The sequence below is a fragment of the Perna viridis genome, chromosome 3, assembly GCF_037379345.1.
Source record: "Perna viridis isolate PV_CMFRI_1.1 ecotype Kerala chromosome 3, ASM3737934v1, whole genome shotgun sequence".
NCBI lineage: Eukaryota > Metazoa > Mollusca > Bivalvia > Mytilida > Mytilidae > Perna > Perna viridis.
The window spans coordinates 39522314-39545885 of record NC_142447.1 but is presented as its reverse complement, the minus strand read 5'-3'; the positions used below and the strand labels follow the sequence as shown (position 1 = coordinate 39545885).

Genomic DNA, 23572 nt, shown 5'->3' with positions numbered 1-23572 from the left:
AAATTCTGAAGTACGGAAAAAATGAACTAATCGCGCTGATTATATTAAAAAATGTTAAAGCCTCCGTGTAATATACCATAATTGGTGAAATTGTTAAAAGACAAAGGCTAAGACATGGAAGCTATAATGTTAAGTAAATGTATCAGATTACAGCGATGAAAGGACCATCAAAGGACGTACAATTATGTCACATTATGAGAACACGGGACTCCAGGGGAAAATTCCTATAAAACTGAGGAAGCATTTTTCTCTTGTGCAAAGAATACATATATGTTTAAAGTATGCCCTTAAGATGAATACACACACAAAAAATGGAGCTTAGCTTATAAATTCAAATGTATAAAAATAACATCTACATGCAAATATAGTACTTGTAGAACTACATGTACATACTCAAAGGTCAGTATGATTATTACACCCAGAAATGGTTAAGATACTTGTATGAAATTCGCTGTTGTATAACAATTGTAAAGTGTACATGTACATGCTTTAAATTTCAGTTTTACTATCTTATTGTAATAGAGTGCCAATTGGTCTTGAAATCATAATCAATGGTTGCAAAATGTATAAATTAAAGAAGCTGATTTAATCAGGAAAGTATTTTCTATATTTTGTGTAAGCATTAATGTTTTTAGTTAAATATGTAGTAAAATGATTTGGCATACACATTTTATTTGTTGGGAGTTCATTAAGTGTATTCCTATATAAGGTTGTATGGTGTTTCCAAAATACTGTGGCCCACAACCAATATAGTAATTGAAAAAAAAAAACAATATGAAAGACCATTGTTATTCCCTGTAAAGGTACAAGTCTGAATTATAGTATTTTTTAATATCACATAATGCTCTCATAATTTGGCACATTTTAAACACCAACAACATGCATCAAACAAAAGCTAATTCATTAACAAACTTATTTTATAATTTTAAAATTGGTTATGTTGCATCTATCATATATGAAAAAAAAATCTCATTTGCCCAGTATTTTTTCTTTTTTTACAAATCAAAAATGTTTTAAATATGATGAAATATTCCATATACACATTGCTTAAACTACCAGAACTTGTACATGTATACAAGTTCTCTAGTAATGGAATGTGTTTAACAAAAATTAATAGCAAATTACGAGCTTTTATCCTAAAGCATTATTGTGTATGACTGCCTGCATATTTATTTTTTACTTATAACAAGAATTGCACATATTTTTTGCATGCCTATTACACTAATAACTTCTCAAAAGGTACATGTTGTCAATTTTTCTTCTTCTTCAATGTTTATTATTTTTTGTTTATTATTTTTTAACGGAAGAAACAGTCAAAAGATGTGATAGCATTTTTAAGCAGCCAGCCATTTTACCTAGTCATTAATTAGCATAAGCAAAAACTGGTTAGAAATGACCAAACAGTTTTAGACTAGATAACTCTGTAAGTTTTTTCAGTTTCAAATCAAGATTACGTGAAGGTGCTGAGTGTGTACGAGTACTACCAGACCAAGATTTTGGTCTCCAATCAGATCTCTAACTCATTTGTGATACTGATGAGATTGGGAGGTCATTATGCACCAAGTCTTGTGAATCTAATCTCAGATCATTGTCAAGTTCCATTGCTGTTTCAAATTGTTCCATATTGAAAGCAATTCCTACAGAAGTCTTTGACCTACGTTTTGTCAGAATCCCTCCCTTTGATTGACTGTGATGATTCTTACAATGTCCATTGAGCACTTTCTTACTTTTGTCTTTACTGTGTTTATTGGTTTCATTAATAGGCTGGCAAGTGTTTTTCAAGACATCTAAATGCCCATTATGATCTCGATTTCTCCAAGAAGAAGCACTAGAGTATAACAATTTGTTCCGTGTAACTCCATCTACTCGTAATGAGTCCATTTTCTTCTCCATCTCTCTGGCTACAGGTATGCTGACCTGCCTTGGTACATGTATTTTTACTTTCGTCTTTGTTTCTATAGACTTCTGTGAGTTTATTGGATTATGAACATTAGAGTATCTCTGAATATGATTGGTTGGTGGCACTTTGCCTTGTGATTTGATTGGTCCAATAATTGTATCAGATCTTGAAATCCTCAACTATAAAAGAAATCTTAGAATTACATTGGACTATTGTATCAGTTCATATATAATAATGTATAAGGAAATTGCAAAAAAACTTGTAAAACCTGGTAAACCAAAGTATTGCATAAAATAAAAAAAAATCTCAAGTGATTTTCTATAATACAAAAGAACTTTTTACCTACATGTAACTGTAAAGGCCTACTGCATTAAAAATTAATTCACATGAGCTCCAGTTCTAACATATATTTTGCTGCTAACAATTCCTGTTTTATTTACTTCAAAATAGGACTTAAAAACAGTTGTTAAAAATGTTTGATTTATTACAATAAAAAGCTGCATCTGATTAATCTGTATAATGTAATAGGAGGAAAATAACAGACAGAGAAAGAGTGCAGAAAGTATAGAGATTTCAGTATGTTAGGCTAAAACATAACATTACAGTAGACAACTATAATGGGCAGTAAAACATAATTAGACATATCAACCATTAACTATAGTCCATTTGGAAACATGAAGGTTCATATCAAGAAAAAATTCTTTTTCACAGAACACTTAAACAATTCAAAGAATTTGATCAAGAATCTTCAAGGAATACAGAAATATTTATTTCTTAAACTTTTTTCAATTTTTAATTTTCAAATAAAATAAAAGCAAAAGTTACATAACATTAGTTCTTTAGGTTTCAGAAACAAAGCTACTTTAAACAAGAACTCAATAGACCTACAGAAAAAATTTTGTCTCAGTAAATGACATTCAATTTAAATGATAAGTCTATAAACATAAACAGAATAAGAGAGTGTGCAGTGATTTACAGGGATATCGTTACCTTCTGTCTGCGTACAAAACTAGGTATGCAGTGCTTCTGTCAAATACATGTGTTTATATCAATCATATATTTTAACGTGTAATCCCTAAGAAGTTATGTATAAATGAATATTGAATCTTTTGTAATAAATGTCCCCCCACCTCCCCCCCAAAAAACTATACCTAAACTATTTTATGCACTTTTTATTCTATAACAGTCTCTCAAGCACTTTTTGGGTCCAAAAAATTAGGAAATCAGGAGATCATTTTCTTAAATATCAGGAGGTTATCAGGAACATAAAAAATAATGAAATAATACAAAATTCCATGAAAATGGAAGTTATCAGGAGTTTCTCCGGAAAATTCAGGAAAAAAATAGGAATAATTAGAAAAATCAGGAATGACTAGACAGACTGCTATAAATACACAAGTAATACATACAGACTAACGGAACATAGTCTCATATATGTTAGTTTACAAATCAATTCATCAATTCTTTAGAAATCGTCAATGAATGGCTATTTAATGGATTGTAATTTAAAGAAAAAAATGAGAACTAAGTAACTGGGTTAATTTATTCCATTGGAGACTAATTCTTTAAAGTAAAATCCATTCAATAATAATAATAGAAAAGTCTTGGATTACAAACAAGTGTATTGGTTATGTAACTGACAGCTGGCATATGTGTTCTAAATTAACATAACTTGAAACCCTTCCATAAATTACATTTTTTGGCTTTTGTATCTTACAGTTCATCCTTATTGATATCACATCCTACAATCTCTGCAAAGCAAGGGCAACCATAACAAAGAGCCAGGATTTGGTTTAGATCATAATTAAAATGCTAGATAATAAAAAAGTGTAGTATTTATTGTCAACTATTAACAACTTCATTAGGGACCAATTATTATTACATTATTTAGGTCCCAATAATGAACTCAGTATCCTTTGGGTCATATTACTACAGATCAGTAGTACAAGCCATATATGCTAACAGACTGCACATTTTACTTGTACTTGCATTCAAATGAAGTAATGCATACCATTTATTTGTGACTATGGTTTAACAATGAAATATATTTTTTTTTAAATATTTCATATGATTTTAAAAGTTGCATAAAAATTTATCAGTAGTTGTTGCTCTTATATAGCATGACTTGCCTTGGCATAATGGCTGCAGAGTTCTCCAAGCATTCAGTATGCTAGAACAGGCAGATTGAACTGATAGCTCATAGAATGCTCTTTATTACTTAATTGATATCACAACTAAACAGCAACGGAAATTAGAAAATTTGTGGCAATTTCCTATCAACTAATCTTGTATATCAAACAAAGTAAATGAGCAAGCTTAAATAGGAAGCCATTATCAGCTGATTGCAAAACACTGAAATACAGATCACACCTTTAAAAGATTACTGGAGTAAAAAATATTATTGTCCAGGTATCGGTGGGGAATCTAAAACGTCCGTAGACAACAGTTAATCTTTGTAATTAAAGGAAAGTCAATTGTTAGTGTTTACACATATTACATCAATAATTCAATTAAATTCTTCCAAATGGAAAAATTACTAGATGCTTATTCAATGCTATCCTAAATGGTAATCTGATGTAGATTTCAGGTAATTTAACCACTCGGATGATCTGAAACCTTTGGTTTTTCCATTAATATTTCAACGATATTTTCCATTAATATTTGTCACGATATGGCAAAAAAATACAAGTACAATGAAAGGATTTCAAATTCATTATTGTTTCCAAAGGGAAAACTTTAAAATGTTTAATTCAAACCAGTGAAATTGTGCATTTCCATCAGAAAATATAAAATGAGTTTAAATTGAAAAACAGCCACATTAAATATGAGGCAATTTTTTCCCACATCCCCATCATATCATGTACAATACTAAGCAATGAGAACAAATAAAGATATAACTCACAATTAAAAAAGTAAACATTTCTAACTGGAATCTATTGCTTGAGTCAGATAAAATCATGCTCAAATTAGCTGCGATAATTATTTTAGTGAAAGACAACCCTTATTGCCTGACAAAAGGGGGTGAGGTAAACCCATCTCAAAATCAATTTTCACCCAAGAAGTCAATTTAGGTATAGCATTGCAGTCTGTATGAGTTAATTAACAAGCAGATGATACATATGATTAAGTTTCAATGACCAATAATTGATTCCCATTGTCAGTCAAAATTAGAATAAAATTAACAATTCAAAAGAGCTGTTGGTTTGAATTTCAACACTTCTTTTATAGTTGAATATCTCCATGCTAAATATGTCGGATCATGACTGGAGGATGAAGTTTTCAAAGTCATTAACAAAACCTCTAATTATACAAATGACGCTAATGACTGTCAATATTTATCCAAGGTTAAACTGACTTTTTAAAATCTAAATTTTGATTGTTCAACAATGAAAGGGACAAAGCTTTCAATAAAGTTCAAGATATTTTAGAACAGAAGTCAAACTCAAACAAACCCAGTATAAGGTGTAGATGAATCATTTCTATCCATAAAAAACATTAATTATATACTTAAAAGATTTTCCTTCTGCATGTTATGAATGATCTTCCATAAATTAACAGAGATGGTCAAGTTATATAAGAAAATTTGATGTCAAATAAATAAACCTTCATTCAAGAAACACATTGAAATATTAATAATCAGCCAACACCATCACAACACTACAAGCACTAAAAGCCTGATCCCATTTGATGCATATCCATAATTGGCAGACTCTCAAATACTTACGCCGAAGTCAACACCCCCCTTTTTTGGAATACTGGGAGATTGTTTCATAGGCCATCTTCCATCATCGACAGAATAATAATCAGCTAAAGCACTTTCTAAACTACGATGAGATTTTGTAAGAGATAATCTGTCTCTCATGGCCAAATTTAAAATGGCAGTGTCACTATGACGACCAGTTTTCTGAACTGGGCTGTCAACAAACTTTCCATTGTCTAATGATGATCCACTTTTATCTGAAGTCCTTGTTAAAAGCTTCTCTCTAAATTTTTCAGAACTAAGTTTACTAACTGGTGACTCTATGAATGTTTGTCCCGTTTCATTTATCAGATTTGCCCGTACAATTTTTTCTTGTGACTTTAAGTCAGTAATAGTTTTGATAACTTCTAGTTCTGTGAGATCAATCTGTTTACAACTGAATGTTGTATTCTCTCTTGGTAAGGAATAGTTTTCAGCATTAGTTTTACTGACTTGTACCACTGATGATGGTTGTTCTTTTAAAGCATTAGTTTTCTGTCTGTCAAAAAAAAGTGGATAACGAGACATTGATTTTTGTGATGGTGAAGTGTTTTTAGGAATGTTATCTTCCAGATGACTCCGCCCAGTATGTAAACCATCACTCTCTGATTCTGAACTACTGAATGGTATGGGTGATGTTGAAGCATCTATGTAATTAGGTTTGTCTTCTGTTGGCATTTGTATCACAAGTCTAGACTTGTCATGGTCTTGTGGCAATTTCTCTTGGACAACTTGTTGCCATTTTTGTTCACTGGATATAGATGGACTTACAGTAGCATCACCTTTAACAAATCAAAATAAAGTAGGATCTCCTATTAAAGAGTTATGCCCAATAAAATATGAAAGCTATATATCTTTGTAACTGTTACTTGTCATTCAATACTTTCACCAAATATTTATTTTTTTGCCATTGCATTTCAATAATATCAAACTCTATAAATTGTTTTCACATCTCCTTCTACAAGTGGAGTTTGATATCATTAAGATTTGAATTACAAAAACTTAGGGAGGAAACTACATTGTTTGTTGCTTTTATATGAATTTCCGTGGTTGACTGATATAATATTTCATGAATAACGTCCTCAATTTTTTATGTATGTTTAGACATCAAGATTTTAAACTGCTATTTACACTAATGTATGGCAAAACTCATCTAAACCCAAACATTTCAAAATCTTTTTCCTATTAGTTTAAATGAATTTTTAATCCTGGGTACACCCAACACCTGTCTAAATCAGACCAATTCTACTGACTCCCCTCAAACAACACAATTAAACTCATACATTACAGTCCTAATACACAATACAGTCTTCTTAATATAGACAAGTAGTTTTTGATTCCTTATGACTACTGAACATTTTCATTGATAGAAAAAAAAATAATGCCCTCATTCCAATGGTTTTACAATAAAAACTTTAAAACAAACATCTACATACGCTTGTATCTTAATTCTTCTGGATACTCTACAGTGACAGACAGAATAACTTCTCCATCTAAGGCTGTATGTTTAGGTGCTATATTTGGCAAATTTTCTTTAAAATCATCCTCACTTTCTTCTGACGTGTCATCAGCATCCTTTTAAAATAAAAACATATGAAAATGTTTACAAGGACAACATCATTAAATGTATTATTTATAACCAGTCAGATTTTAAGCATGAAGACAACTGAAACAGATCTTTAACACATCACTATCAGTTTTATACAAATACATTTACATCATGAAATCATTCCTAAAGTTTGGTCATATTTAAAGTACTCGATATGGTTAATTTCCTAATAGTCTTTGCCTCATGGACAATTGACAAATTAATTTTAAATGTTATTTATTGCTACCCTACTCAGGAATCATTGCAACATATTTTAAAGAGTAATTAAAGGAACTAAGATGATTTTAGTGGAAATCAAAAGAATGCAATCTAAGGCAAAGAAACCAGACACGGAAAACAGACACACACAACAAAAAACATAAAATAACCAAAATAATACATACACAGTAACAAAAGTAAATGAGCAACTGAGACCCCACTAAACAAGAGGCTTCCAGGAGCCTGAATCACTCACCTGGTTGAATTTTGCCTTTCAAATTTATCAAGAAGTTAATTTTGACTCAAGAAGACTTTGTTAGGACTTATCATAGAGATCATTTCAGTAATTGAAAGTTTCTTTCTATCTACCATGGTTTTTAAGATATTTCCTGAAAAGTGTAATAACAAACCCAGTCATTTTTCCACTTTCAAGGAGAATAACTCTTACAGGGAGTCATCTGACAACTTTAATTCCTTAGACTTTTGTACGCCTAATAATCAGAATCACAACGGCTACTGAAAGAATTTGGCTAAACCTAATGGTTTTGGAGATATATGTGAAAAACTACTGCCTGTCCCATATATTTTATTTTTAGTAACAGTGGCCATATTTTTCGACGGATCAAAAATCCACATATCGCTTTTATGCAGGACACCCAAAGGAACGTTCACACTAAGTTGGGTTCCAATATGTCATATAGTATCAGAGGAGTAGATTTTTGAAAGAAATAACATTAAAAATAGCAAAATAACGTAGAAAAAGGGCAATAACTGCGACATGGCGCAATGGATTAAAATGAAAATTTGCCCACCGGTAGATCTTATTATTCTAAACACTTTTATCCGTGTGAGAATTTGGTTAAACCTAATGGTTTTGGAGATATATGTGAAAAACTACTGTCTGACCCCTACATTCTATTTTTAGTAAAGGTGGCCAGTTTCTTGATGGATCGAAAATCCACACAACAGTTCTACGCAGGATACCACAAGGAACATTCATACCAAGTTTGGTTCCAATTGGTCAAGTAGTTTCTGAGGAGAAGAGTTTTGAAAAATTGTTAATAACATAAGACAACGATGGACTATGACGATGAAGAGCATGGACCAGGTGCACCTGTAGGGTAAGCGTCCTCTGCTATTCTTGAAACACTTACAGAGTTGCTGATAAAGTCAAGTACAAGGTAGACGAAAGAGAAAAGTAAAACTATGACATGTTGAACAAATCAGTTCTTATGGTGCAGATGGATACACTGTAACAATCCATGAGTCCATGATGACAACCATAAAACTTCAGTAGTGATGACTTCAATATTGCAGCAACATAATCGTGTTCCAGAAGCCTAATTGTAAAAAGTCTAGCATGGTACAAAAAGTCTGCATAGTTACGGAAAGCTATGGTATAAGCTTTGAGTTGTGATATGAAAACTCCATACACAGGTGCTGAAGGGATGTTGCCACAGATGAAAGACAAGTTGACAATAGGAAAATAAAAGTCATTGTGTTTGCTGTATAGTTTGATCAGTAGTTTTCCTTTTCCTTCCATCTGTAAGTGTAGGCCCAGGTATGAAGCTGACTTCATAGTGACTGTGGTATCCTTCATCTCAAATTCTTAAGGGTAGATGTGATGTATAAAATCCCCGAAACTAGGATTGTTTAATGATACATGTAATATGTCATCTATAAAGTGGAAAATGAGATCAAAGGATCTGGCTAATCGATGTTCCTTCCATTGGAACAGATCAGCTACAAAGTCAGCCTCATAAGCACTTAAGACATATATTTCTCATGTGTTCTTCATTTGCTTAGGACTAAGTCATGAAAAACAAGTATATAAAAATCATATGGTAATTATATATATTTCCTGTATAAAAAATTTAGTTTTCATATAATTTTGGAAAACATTTGTTTCAATGTAAATTAATAAGCACAAAAACATTTAGGTACTTTCCAATCAGTCTCAAACATGTTTCCATATATTTAAGAACAATTGAAAATTTCCTGTGTAACTTTCTCACTGCCAACATAACACTGACCCTATGATTACTGAGTCCATTAACATCTACCATCTTGACCAACTCCTTCTCAGATATCTCAGATTTTCTATCACTGTAAAAAGTAACTGGATCTGTAAAACAAAAACCGAAAACTTGTACTTTAAAAGCCTAACAAAATCACTGATGCAATAAAATCATGTTTGTCCATTGGCTGGATTCTAATCTAAAATCTCTGTCTGGCATTGTAAGTCAACTAGCTATTTTTGTAAAAGAAAACAACCTTATATTGTTGACTTCATCTTATACTGTACAGCAGGTTATTTAGGCAGGTGTAAAATTTGACAATTTGTAGGCAAAGAGGAATACAAAAAGTACATAAGCCCAGAGAAAATATTTTGGCGTAGACAGACTGCTAAAATATGCCAAAATTAGCACCCCAAAAAAATCCATATACTTAAGGTAATTTTTGTCTTCTACTCGTCATGGACAAGATTGGCCTAACATATATTATTTTTCAATTAAATGCTCTGAATATTAGTCATGATTTCAGCTATACCAGTTTGCATAATTTCTGTATGGTAAATTTCACAGGCACTTGGGTCAAAAATTTTTTTTTTCCCAAAACATTCGAAATTCATTGTTTTTAACTGTTATTAGCAAGTTCTGACAAAAATTTTGCCATCTTTTGCAATCTTTCCTCAGAAATTTAGTATGGCATATATATGAAATTTGGAGGAGGATCCAATTGTGAAAAATGGCAAAACTTAAATCAGAACTCGCTGATAATGGTTAAAAACAATGAATTTTTGATTTTTAAATAAAAAAAAAATTCAAATTAAAAAAAAATTCTGGACCCAAGTGCCTGTGGTAAATTTAAAACATACAGGTATTTTGTCTCTAAGACAATCAAATATTAACTGGCACTAACCAATAATTATATTTTACTTATTTGAACACATGTAACAGTACTTCTCTTATTAGTATACATAACACAAGGACATAAGAAACTTTCATCTAATTAAAGTCCCTGTATCATGCTTAAGGTACAAGCGTTGATCATTATAATGCTGTCTTCTTTTATTTTATCTCAGCTTTGATATCATATACCGGTAAGCAAGTTGGTAGATGTTTCTGGAGAACAGCTTACTCTTCTACTGCACCTGGTCCATACACCTAGTTGCTAAGGAGTCCAGGCTACTCATTTTTTTCTGTATTATTTAAGTTAATTTGTGTTTGGTAAAGTGTCTTTTTTCTTGATTTAGTATGGCATCTTTCAATTTCTGTACACAACATATTTAATTCCATTATATGTAACATTTCTAGGTGAAGATTGAGGTTGACACAAAATTAGCTGTAATCTACTACAAGATTTACCTGGTATTCCTGTAAGGGCTACAGCATGCCAGGAACCACAGCTTACAGATGATACAGTCCTCAGTCCTGTGTTAACACAGAAAGGGGTCCAGATTTTAAATGATGTAGGTTTGCTAGGTAATATACAATGGCTATTCTTACCCCACATATACAGCTTGCCATTTTCTGAAACAAAATAGATATGAATTATAATTTTGCACAAAATATAAATATAATGAAAAGAACAACAATATAATAAAAAATTCTTCTGCATTGTAATCAGACACTGGTAATACAATAGGGAAGTGGATGCAGATATTTATTGGTACACAATTCCTCACACTGATGTCAACAATTTTATAGACCTAAGTCTAGCATCTTTACAATTATATTTCATTTTCTATTCATAAAATAACACCTCCCATTTTTGTTTACATCTGAACAGAGAGTACAAATTAGCATTTTGACATTACAGTCCCTTTATGTGAAAATATTAAGTCAGATTATTTCTTATTTATAAATGCAAGACTAATTGGAATAGGATTGGAAAAGAAAAAAAAAACAACTGATAGTCAGTGATGGATAGCGAGACAAGAGAATAGTACACTTAACATAATGTATGCTGGGTAATTTTAAAGGGCGTAAAATGCATTGGCCTGAAACTTGTCAAGATTTGCTTTCATCTTGTTATCAAGCTATAAGGATGCAAAAAAAACCCAAAACAAAACTATGACAAACTTGAACTCATTAAAATATCATGCCATCAGAATCACTTTGTCACTGTGATTACAATGGAATCATAAGAAATTCACAGGCTTTCTGTAATTACCTGCTTTTAGAGGTATTGAAAATTACCCACAATGCATCTGGGATTGCATGTATGAATCAGTTTAAGAATTTATATATCACGACTTTTACAAATATAGCCACTTAATATTGTTAATAATAAATAATGCATTACTCAAAAATTAAGTTTCATATTTAAAATTAAGTGATGCCTTTGTCTCGAGTCCTCAGGAGCTTAAATGCAACATAATTATTTATAATGTTTGTTCAGAGTTCCCACAAAAAACTGAAAATCAGAATGATATACTTAATTTCATGAACAAGTAAGCATGAGAAGAGTTCCTGTGTGACCACCACTGCCTACTGAATCATCAATTATACAGATACCATTAAACTAATACAATCAAAATGTATCTATTTTTGATCAAATTCTAAAGACCCATATTTTTTCTATAAAATAGACAGTTAATATGTGTATCAATTTTTGATCTGATTCTAAAAGGACAGATATTTCAGTGTAATGATAGTGTTATGTCAATCCCAAAAACGATTAGGCTGGTGTCATTTCTGAATTGTTGAATATAAATTCAATATTAATATCTGGTAATTGATAATGGTAGATGTACTTTGTCAGTATTGGTTAATTATAATGTCGATAGTTGAATCAGTAAAATCGGTAAAATAACCTCTAGAAGTGAAAGGTTGCATACACCTGACAAAAGAGGAGCATTAGCAAATAAAAAACTTTGATAAATTGCTTGATAATGACTTTCCGATGAAAATATCTATAAAATGCCTTTTATTATGCTGTTTTAAGTAAATTTATCAAATGATAAAATGCTCAATGGGTACATGATTTATCAATTAGCATAAAGAATATTTATACTTTGAAGATGAGCATCGAGGCTATAAAATTTCTAAACAAAACTAAAGTGAAATATAATTTTTTATTGTTAAGTATTTCATAACTTTGAAATTCCCTTGTAAAAAAGTCTTGACACTTCTGATTTACACAGGGAACAGGATACCAAATGAGAAAATAATGGCCTGGTAAAGCATATGTTGATGAAGGTTTCCAGTAGCAAAATAAAGTTTAATTATCTATAGAACAATGATCAAATGACCCATCGATTATTTACATCATGGTGTTTAAGTAGCTCATTGGAACAACTCAATAAATTCTACCATGATTTGGCCTTCTCTAGGTTTAATCTATCTGTGGAGTTTCTTATCTATACATATATAATTCTGTCATTTGCATTTTTTTTTACATCATTGTGCAAAAAGATATGATACCTTTTGACTTAGTAGGAAGGTTATATATTAATGTTACTAATTTTTTATTTAATTATTCCTAATTTCAATTATTAAAAATAAAAACTATTTAACAAAATTTTACCACAACTTTTCCCAAACAAACATTGTAGTAAAACAAATTATGAAAAACAGATTAAAAAAAGTAAATTGTTTACTGTTAAAACATCCATTAATTGTTCAGCTCAGTTCATTTTCTTAAATTCTGTTATTGGCAGACAAAATAAAAAATTGTAAAAAAAAAAAAAAAAAAAAAGAAAAAAAATTACATCACACAAACTTGTGTGCAATTCTATTTAATGCAGTTCTCAAATTAAAAATTTTTACAAAAATTATACCTTCATTGTATCTCAACTTACTCCTTATCACACAAGGTTAATGATAGTTTGTATTTATTAATTAATAAATACCCACTTTTATCGGTAGCTGAATTTGACACTATGTGTAGATAATGGTTGACTTTTCGAATCCCTTTGAATTATTAAATGTTGATTTTGAACCCTGCTCATTAACACAAATTTTAAGTAATAACGTCCCATAAAAAAAAATAATTAAAAATTGTCCTTTTTAACTACCAAAATGAATTATACATGAGATTAAGAAGAAAAAATACATACCCATGACAGATCACAATCATTTGTCTGTACTTCTGTTTTTAAATTTTTTTTTATTGTTTTCATTTATTTATTATTCAATTAATATATCTGACTTCATACCAGTGTATAGAAGTTTCAAAGGGAGATAAAATCTGCTTTCCTAATTCTGGAAACTTAATTTATAATGCATAAGAGGATCAAAATCAAAAAGAAATTTAACAGGTCAAATTTCATATCAGATTTTGTCAACAAAAGAAATTTTTATTTTTAATTTTTTTTGTCAAAGAGGGGCAGAAAGAATAATAGAATTCACATTTGATTTAAATAACTTATGATCAGGAGATGAAGTCATGACATTAGCATAACATGTCTGTAATTTTTTGTTCCAATAATTAAGTGCTTTAATTAATCAAGAAAATTAAACAGACTGATCTAAATTTAGAACAGGGCCTATTGTTGTCAGTCTTTATTATTGGAAAACATACAAATTTTACCAAAAATTACATTGCCTAAACTTCATTTGAATGCGAAAAAATATAATTTGTTCTGGCAAAGTTATGGCATTAGAAAAAGCAATTAAATAGGATCCATCAGAAAGAATCTTTTGTATTGTTTCCTAATAGTCCAAAATGATCCTGGCATTTAACCGTTGACAATACCTCAGCTGTGACCGCATGGCCGCAAATTATCTTCGTAATGTTAACACACAACCCACAGAAATAATTAAATAACTCCTTATAATTACAAAGGAACTCAACCATTTTCCCTACAGAAATAAAATCAAACTCATTATTCCAATGATGTTTTCTAATTGTGGTCTTTCATCTGAAAATGGAATTGGACAATTTTTTTTATTCTGACTGGAACCACAACCACAAACCACGAGAAATCTCCAAAGTTTTTACTGAGCATTAACGAAGGCATTTAGCCAAAGTAATGCCATATCATTTTCTGTTTTCTAATAGCTTCCTATGATTTATTATTTTCATATAAAAGAATCAATAGGAATGAGAAAAGATGATCTAATAAGACAGAGTTATTTTAATGATATAGGGGCTGCTATTTATTCAGAAAATTTAATAAGAATTTAATTATAAGTTACAAGCAGTCTGATCCTGCAGAAATTTCAAAGATCTGCGAACTATTATTCATCATTACAAGTTAGTGCCATGATAGAATATTAAGACTTTTCTATATGACCAACTACTGTCTTAGAATCTTATAAGTTATTTTTTTTTATCAGTTGTTTTATGAACAAAACTCTGTTCTTGCAACAACAGTATAAGTAGTTCTGAGAAGATACTTATTATAATTATGTAGCAAATTAATATGTTATTGACACCCCAAAAATTGAAAAATAATAAGTTCTCAGGTTATATATTTGAAGATTCTTCCTTTTAGTATAACCAATAACTTAAGTAACAATACATCTGTATAAAGTAATTCATAACACTTATATCAAGCACATGAATATGTATAAATTAGTGCTTCCAGACTATGACATAATCAAATTTCTTGTTTTCAAATAAAAAGCTCCATAAATTTTTTGTGCTTTTTATGTGACAGTATGTGACAATAATGAAGTTTTCCTCCCATTATATATTTATACCCCACCACAAGTAGTATGTAATACCCACTGAAAAGTTGCATGTCTGCCCCCTAAACCCCCTCTCAACAACTTAAAAACAGATCAATTGATTTTTTGAAACTTTGCACACTTGTTTAGTAACTTAAAATACAGGTTAATTTAAAATGTAGTTTTCGAGTTAGATCTTTATGAATATTTTGCCATCCCCCTTTTATCACCATTATGTAGCATAGTATCACTTAATGTTCCATTAATGCCCTTTTTTATGACATTGGTTCAGAAAATGCAATTGATTTCATAAGATTAATTCCATTGTGATTTTTACCTGTTATGGCTGCACTGTAGCATTCTCCAGCAGCTACGTACGTGATCTTTCTATGTATGCCTGAATCCTTCAGTCTTTTTGGTGTGGCAAGAAAGAGAGTTTTATCTCCTAAACCTAACTGTCCGTCAGCTCCAGACCCCCACACATACACTGTTCCTGAAGCTACAAAGGAAATACAAATGTATTATGGTCTTTTAAATTCATAAACCGAAGTATCATGATTATAGCATCTTGTTCCCCATTCTAAAGCCTGCTCTATGGTTACATTTTAATACAAGTTTGTTAAGTATGTTTTAGTGCAATTCATTTCAATCTTTATTTGACATAGATGTTGGCTCCACACTGAGAACCTGCATTTATAAAATTAGATGTGTAAACAAGGTTAAAGGTGAGGACAAAAAAATCTAAAAACACCAAAAGGTCAAAGGACAAGAAACAAATAACAGAACACCAATACTAAAGAAACACAGAGAAATAACCAGTATGAATCCAAAGGCTGGAGATGAGCTCAGAAGCTCCAGAAAAGTGAGAAGTTCCTGCTTCTTGTAAAACACCACCTATGCTATATGCTGAAGGTTACAGTCCAGTGTAGGAAGATGTAAAACATCTAGATGGAGGTCATGTGTCATACTATTAGAAGTTCTCAGCAATGATCGTAGAGCAGGACGCTTTTACATAAGCCCCTATTAAAAGTTAGTGAAATGGGCACAATATTAAGTAAAACACTCTAAATGCTGGATTAGCTGGAATGTTACTTCATAAGTACATAGCCAAAGAGTAATTCACACTGTTTTATTTATCAGAGAGTTAAAGATAATTCAAAGAATGTTTGTCAACATAAAACAGCATGCATTCCTGTACAGTTTTCACTTTATTTTACCAATGCATGGTCCATTTTTCTGTACAATTAGCTTCAAGTCAATTTAAACCATTCATTGTTAAAACATTTGAAATAATTGCAGGTCAGGAAGGGCAGACTGTTACAAAAAAACTTGTCATTTTTTGTGATAAATTTGCTGTATCTAAGAACCCTGAAGGAAAATGGAGAAACTTAATTGATGGTATGCACATCATATTTTTATAAAACATGTGTTCTGAAGTTTCCCTTAAGGATACACCACAATGTAACAACAAAACATGGTAATTTGTAACAGTTTTATGAAAGGTTTCAGGAATTATTTTCATTCGAAATTGCTCATTTTATATTTCAACAAATAATTGGAAACAATTGCAAAATTTACCTACTTAGCACTGAAGTATAGGATATATCATGGCTAAAACTTTTGCAAGCAATTTTTCTCAGGCAACTCATTTTTTTAAAAATGTTTGAGGCTGAAATTGGTGTTGTTTATAGTATTAAAACAAACAATTCTAAATAAAGCCCAAGCATATCAAGAGGAAATGGTCTGTAAGACAGAATCATTATGGTTTCAGGGTTAAAATACACAAAACACAGAAATTACATGATTGCTGAATTACTAAAAATTAAACCAAAGAACTCCAGTAAAAGATACATCTAACTTGACTGTCCCAAACAAGTTTTCATAGCAATAACTAAGATTTGAAACATCATTGAATTATTCACACTCGACATTCCCATAGGATCTTGGCTTCCTGTATGCTTCATTCAGTACTTACCTATTTGACAAATATATGTTTGTTTTATAGATCAATAGATATTCTAAAGTAAGGTAAAATAAAATACATTAGTAGGATCTCATCCCCTCCTGCCCCTTAAAAAATCGACAAAAATAAGAATTGGGATGGGAATTTCAAAATCAGGATTTGTTTTCGTGTCAGATTCTAGTATTGAGATAATATAACACACAAATTGTTCATTTCTTGGCGACTAAAACAATATTTCTTCTGTGAAACTGATGTGGCAATGGAATTAGAATATATCAATACTTCAAATAGCTAAAATTAGGCCAGCAGATATCTGGTAAGAAATAAAAAATAGTCCTCCCACCTGCCCAATACTTTTCGTGGGGGTTGTATGAGAATCTAATATTTAAGTTTACTTGGCCTAACTAAGTATAATAACCCTTTTTTATGCTGCAAAGGTGAAAAATCTTCTACAGCAGAAGCTCATTCAAATTTCTAAGAAAAATTCAAGGACAGTGCCATATATTTCCAAAACTTACCAAAAATACAGAAATATAATCCATTAAAACATAAACAATTGTTGTCAAGTTTAAATGTGTGATAGATAAGTTTACATGATACATACAAAGAATACACAAACTAATTCAGTTCAATAGGGGCCACTGCAGGGGACCCAAGATGTTTGGTATGTAGAAATGTACACAACAAATTATAACTGATGTAAAACTATCACTGGACTGTCAATTCATAGGAAATATAAAAATCACAATGCTATAGGTTAAAGTTAACAAACCTGTCTATAGTGACCTTCCAAGGGAAACAAAAATCATAAGATAGGTAGTCTTTGTATACAGGTTCATTTAACATGATATACACTACAGAGAGATAGTTTTCATAGTCTATTACAGAATACAGTTAAGACAGCTTTTCTGTAATAACCAATATGATGTCAGTGTCCATTTGATATCAAACATTTAGGAGGCTTTGCTTAAACATTTAGTCAAAAATGACTCAAATCTGTATGTCCAGAAAGGTATCAAGAGTAGATTACAAAAAATCTGAACAATCATTCTAACAAATAAAGAAAAGTAACAGGTTAAGGGCAAACAAGAAAAAGAAAATGAACAATTTGTAAAGACATCTAACTTAAACTTTAATGTAAAAAACAAAACATCAATTCCAAGTTTGAAAACCACTATAACGTCATAATCAGCGGCTGGAACTAACCATTGCTTTAGTCCCATAATAGTTCTGTTAATGTTATTGCATCTATATAAATGCCAGTCTAGAATAAAAATAATTTGAAAAAAAGTATTTTTGAACACTACTTACCGAACCAGACCAGACCAAAATAACTACCTTGTCTTTCAAAGGAGAATGTTGAAAGATTTGGAACAATTTGACAGACAGGTAGACATACAGAAACTAAAGAAAGTTAAAAGTTGTGATCCCAGATGCTCCCACATTCCAATTATTCTACATGAAAAAAAAGTCATGACCCAAGAACAGTACCAATGTACATTCTAATCAAACATGGTTATATGGTCCAAAGCATTGTGTTAAAGTTTGAAATGAGCAGGTCAATTGATTCTATACTTATCATGAAATCATAAGTGAGATGGATAGATAAAAACAAAACAGGTGCATAAGCAGACTGACTGACATGAAAATTGGTATATTTACTCAACTAGTTGAGCAGGCCCAGATACAAATCAGACACACAGGTATTTTGACTATAATAGTGTTCCTTTAATGAAGTAATTCATATCTTACTGAATATTTAGAATCCCTAAAGGCTCCTTGATTCATTAAATATTTTGAAGTATACATCAAAACAAAGACATAAAGATTAACAGACAATAGTGGATACCATACAATTAGTGATAAACACCTAAAATAATATAATAATGAATGATCTATCTATTTAATTGATCTTCAGTCAAACAATTCTACTTTGGTGACTTGAAGTAGACCTCTAAGGGATAATAGAGGTAGCTTACATAATAAGTAATGTACTTTAGTAGTAAAATGTATGATACATGCATGATATATCTGTCTGTGTGTCTATATGTCCTTGTGACCTTTAGGGTGTACTGTGTTTTACAGGCATCCTGGAAATAAGATAGAGGACCCCTGCCACAGAGTTCTTAAAAAATAGAAACAATTGCCATTTCAATTTGGTCAGAAATGCATGTTTAATTTTTGCAATTTTAAGAAAAATCCCATGTCAGTGGTGTGAAAAATTCTATAAAACTAATTTTTACAATTGTGATATTGAGCTATTTGCATTTTTAGAAAAATTAAACAATGCAATAACTTCTGAACTTACAGTATTATGGGAATAAGTTTAAATATTTTCAAAATAATAATTTTTTTGTCTGTTACCACCCTAAATATTTTGATGTGATGTAACTCAAAAACTACATTTTGCTAAAAAGTTATTCTTAAGAACATGCATTTTATGGTAATAAACAAGTCTACAAAGTTCCATAAAAATTCATTGATCTGTTCTTAAGTTATCATCTGGAAACTGTTAGAGGGCAGACACAAAACTTTTCTGAGGGTATCGCATAACCTAGCTAATTTGGGTATCAAAAATTAGGTTATATTCAAGTCTTTTAACATATCTTAAATTCATTACAGGCAAGTTTGACTTCGCAATATATAAGAACAGAAATGAAGAAAATCTCTATGAGAGATATTTAATGAGATCAGTAATACAAACCTTTCAAATATTTCATTAAAAAATAACTAAGAATGCACTTTGCTTCTTGTTTTTAAAATTCAAAACCATTAATTATTGTCTCTTGGACTCAAATGACGTAACTTGAGATTGCACACACATGTAATATATATGCTTTGGACACCAAGTCTGCTGCTGTTTTATATCTCCAATGGGGTAGACAAGCTACAAATAAACAACAGTACTGAGCCATATAAATCACTCATTTTCCATTAAACTTATGTGTTAACAATAAAACTTCTGAAAGCATTGATGGAATAATCTGACAGTAGACAAAATGTTATCAGGTTTTTATACCCCAGAATAAAATAGAAACATATTTCGTTGATCTCAGATACAACACAATAAAATAATAATCATGACATAAATCATACACTTCCCTCAGTACTTCAACAGAGGTGCTAAAACTGAACTTATGTTACAATGCCTCCTGGGATAGCTGATACAAAGTTGACATTCTAGGTATCCGTTCATCTCTAGATTTGCTTTATTGGCATAAAATCAAAGAGCTATCCTGGGCTAATGGCTGGCTGATTTTTTTAATCTTTCTCTAAATTTTCTCCAAGGAATAGTTTAGCTACAAAGAGGCAATACTGTGGATTTAATAGAAAGATTGGGATATAAACCAATTGTCTGATGAACAATAGTTCTCAATGGGACAAAGTGACAAATGTGACCTTTTGGGAGGCATTTAAACTAATCTCAGAAAACTGATACATGATATTTAAAAAACAATTTCTGGTAAAAATGTCAAAGTGTGAAAACATGAGCAAGAGATTAGTGATTCAGTCGACCAGGGCACTCGTCCAATCTACTTCAGTTTCCTATCAACATATGGTCTGCCTAAACCAGCAGGCCTACCATCACTAATTATTAAAAATAACAAACCATGTAGGACTGAATGCCATCTCAAATTTAACCCAGGACACCTTTATGGAAAAAATTAAATAATTAATTTTGTGTAATATTGTAATGATCATAATAGAGTTAAAACAACTTCATCATACAGAAATGATGGTAATTGTCTGAGTAACAAATAGGATAGTCATTCAGAAAACTAAGTGAGTCTCTATGAGAATTAGGATATGGTACAGTAAGAAAATATTTATAGTCCTGTTTCATTGGAGGCCAGAATTATACTTTTAACCCATAATATTCAATTTAAAAATGATGCCATAAAAGTAATTCATTTAATATTTTTTAAGAGAAAAGCTCAAGAATGTGAAAAATACAATTTCAAAAGGAAAAAAAATATTGGTAGTTTAAAAAAAGTTTTTTCAATTGATCTGATACAATTGCATAGCATAAAGAATGATAATTGATATGATTCACTTTTCCTCAGGTATATATTCTTATGATATTCCTGGTTTCGACAATAAAAAAAATTACAAATCTAGTAAAAACTTAATAATGCAGCAGAAACAATATATGAAACTGAAAAAAAGAAAAAAAAATTATTTTATACTAATTTGCCAAGTATGTTAAGTCATGAATAGAGGGGCAAGTTAGTTTTTACAAGGACAATCTAGACATGGCTCTCAGAGAGGGGGGTGCCTTGGGTGCAAAACACTACTTTGGTAATTTATGAAAGATCAAACTCATAAAAACTACTTCAGAAAGTGTTAGAAGTACCCAAAATTGTTCTATTTTTAAAAAAAATTCTACCAACTTGGATCTTCCTCACACCCTCTTTAGCAAAAACCAGCTGACAGCTACGCTAGGGCTAATTTTATTCTAAGAACATCTTAAACCATGTCAGCAGACAAATATTGAACAACAGGGAGACAGAAAAACATGATGAAACTTTACAGAATATTATTAAATATCATTAAAGCTCACTTCTAACTAGAAGAATTGGACACTGATGTTTACACCTATATACTGATGATTTAAGGTGTCACTACAGTAAGCAAACAGTAGATCCTGATGAAAGCCTCACACAGAACAACCCTACTAGATGATGATGCATACTGAATTCCCAATCATAATAATGTAAGATTCCAAACTGGACAAAAAGTTATGGAACATATATGTCCAGTTCACAATAATTTGATGTGTATGGGAGTCAAAAGATGCACATTAAGTTTGGAATAGTTCCCATGAAGGGTTCTCAAGAGTAACAGAATCCTAAACTAGAATAAAGATGAGCAGTAAACAGGGACATGATTTGAGGTGGTAAAGAAACTCACAAACACAATAAACCATGATGACGATCTACAAAAAAATTCAAATCATTTCCACGAGGGTTTTCAGAGGTTTAACTGACCAAATATTAAGACAGGCATTTATAGATTGCACTTAATCCCTAAAGGCATGTGGCCATTTAACTAAACTTTAACACATTACTTGTATCTGCAATAGAGCAGTTTGGCTTTCTTTGTTCCTGACATTTTGGGAAGATAAAAAAACCTACTAGCTTGATTATACATGTAGGTATGACTAGGTTATTAAAACAAACATAACCCTTATCTAACTATACTTTCGTAAAGTTGAGTTGGGTAGACATACATGTAAGTCTTACACACTTTTGTAAAATGGTCAACAGGACATGACAATTCTTTACTAATGCTGTCTATCTTCTAAGCTTATCTATCTTAATGTAAAACACACTGACATAGCACAATATCTAAAAACATTTACACTACAGAAACAGTTAACTAAGGTACACAAGATAAGATTATAGTATTTAGAGAATATTGAAAAGTAAAAAAAATAATTATGCAGAAAAATGTTCCTATCACATGTTTAATAGTCCTCAAACTTTTAAGTACCAGACTACATCAAAATCAGGCAGGAGGTGATTCGTGCATGTCAAAAACCCACCAAATTCACTCTTATTTCTTGTACAGAAACAGTTACTGATCACATAACCAGTCTTAGTTTTTCATTTGGTTGTTGCACTTTTGAGATAGAAATTATATAGATTGCACATGAAATTGGCACTTTGCAAGACTTATCTTTCTTGATTCTGTTTGATTTCATTGATTGTAATGGAGATAAATGTATGATTTTCTCAAAAGTGCAGATCTAAATACAGAAATAAATATTGTTACATGAAAATCTGGCATACTAGTACATGTATGTAGACTGGAAAAGCATCGTCTGTTCTGTGTTTTTTTTTTACATCATGAATCACTAAACCATTGGCGGTGGTGTCTGAATTTTATGTGGACTGGTACTTAACACTTTAAAAGGGTTGAATGTACTCCTAAATATAGCTCTGGCTTTTTTCCCATGTGACATAATCAAATGACAAAATAAGAAAGTCAGACAAAGCAGTATGGCACAAACCCACACAATTTGATTTTTTTTCATTATGTACATGTATGCCTGTTATCTTAGTGCATTTATTATGCAATGCAGAAAAAAATGATAACATGAACCCTGGGAAAACTGATAACCTAGCCAGTCACAATATAAAAATATTTTATCAAAATTTTGTAACCAGCATTAAGATGATAAATAAACTCTTAGCCATAAAACATGTCTGTATGTAAACAGTATCTCATGGTGATAAAAGATATCCCATTAATGTACAAATTCTAGCCAAAATTATCTTTAAAACATAAACCAGCTTTCCTTTTCTACAGCCGTTACTGCAGTTAACCTTTTGACCTTTACACTATGTGTTAGGTCAGAGGTTAATGTTAGGTAAAACATGGGTAATCAACATCCAAGAATCATCTTCCAGACTGCAAACATAAACAAGGTGTAGTTCTATGGGATTTGTTAGTTAAAAAAAACAGAGGTTATCTCCACTTGATGTGCATCATTTACTTTGTTTAATTTATGATCTAATTAATGACTGAGTGTGTCTGATAA

At 31.0% G+C, this 23572-nt stretch overlaps 1 protein-coding gene across 13 annotated transcripts in view; it reads right to left on the bottom strand.

Moving 5' to 3' along the window:
* Positions 1-1269: 1269 nt before the first annotated feature.
* LOC148622211 (uncharacterized) overlaps positions 1270-23572 on the bottom strand; it is an 89304-nt gene continuing 67001 nt past the window's right edge. For 12 of the 13 annotated variants that reach the window (XM_088571869.1, XM_088571868.1, XM_088571865.1 and 9 more), the window contains 7 exons: positions 15403-15564; positions 10815-10979; positions 9480-9571; positions 7076-7214; positions 5625-6421; positions 2891-2926; positions 1270-2079 (listed from right to left, as the gene is read on the bottom strand). In XM_088571869.1, the coding sequence (XP_088427995.1) occupies positions 1516-2079; positions 2891-2926; positions 5625-6421; positions 7076-7214; positions 9480-9571; positions 10815-10979; positions 15403-15564 (1955 nt within the window). In that variant the 3' untranslated portion in view covers positions 1270-1515. The remainder of the gene's footprint in view (positions 2080-2890; positions 2927-5624; positions 6422-7075; positions 7215-9479; positions 9572-10814; positions 10980-15402; positions 15565-23572) is intronic. The other variant, XM_088571862.1, reaches the window with a different exon arrangement.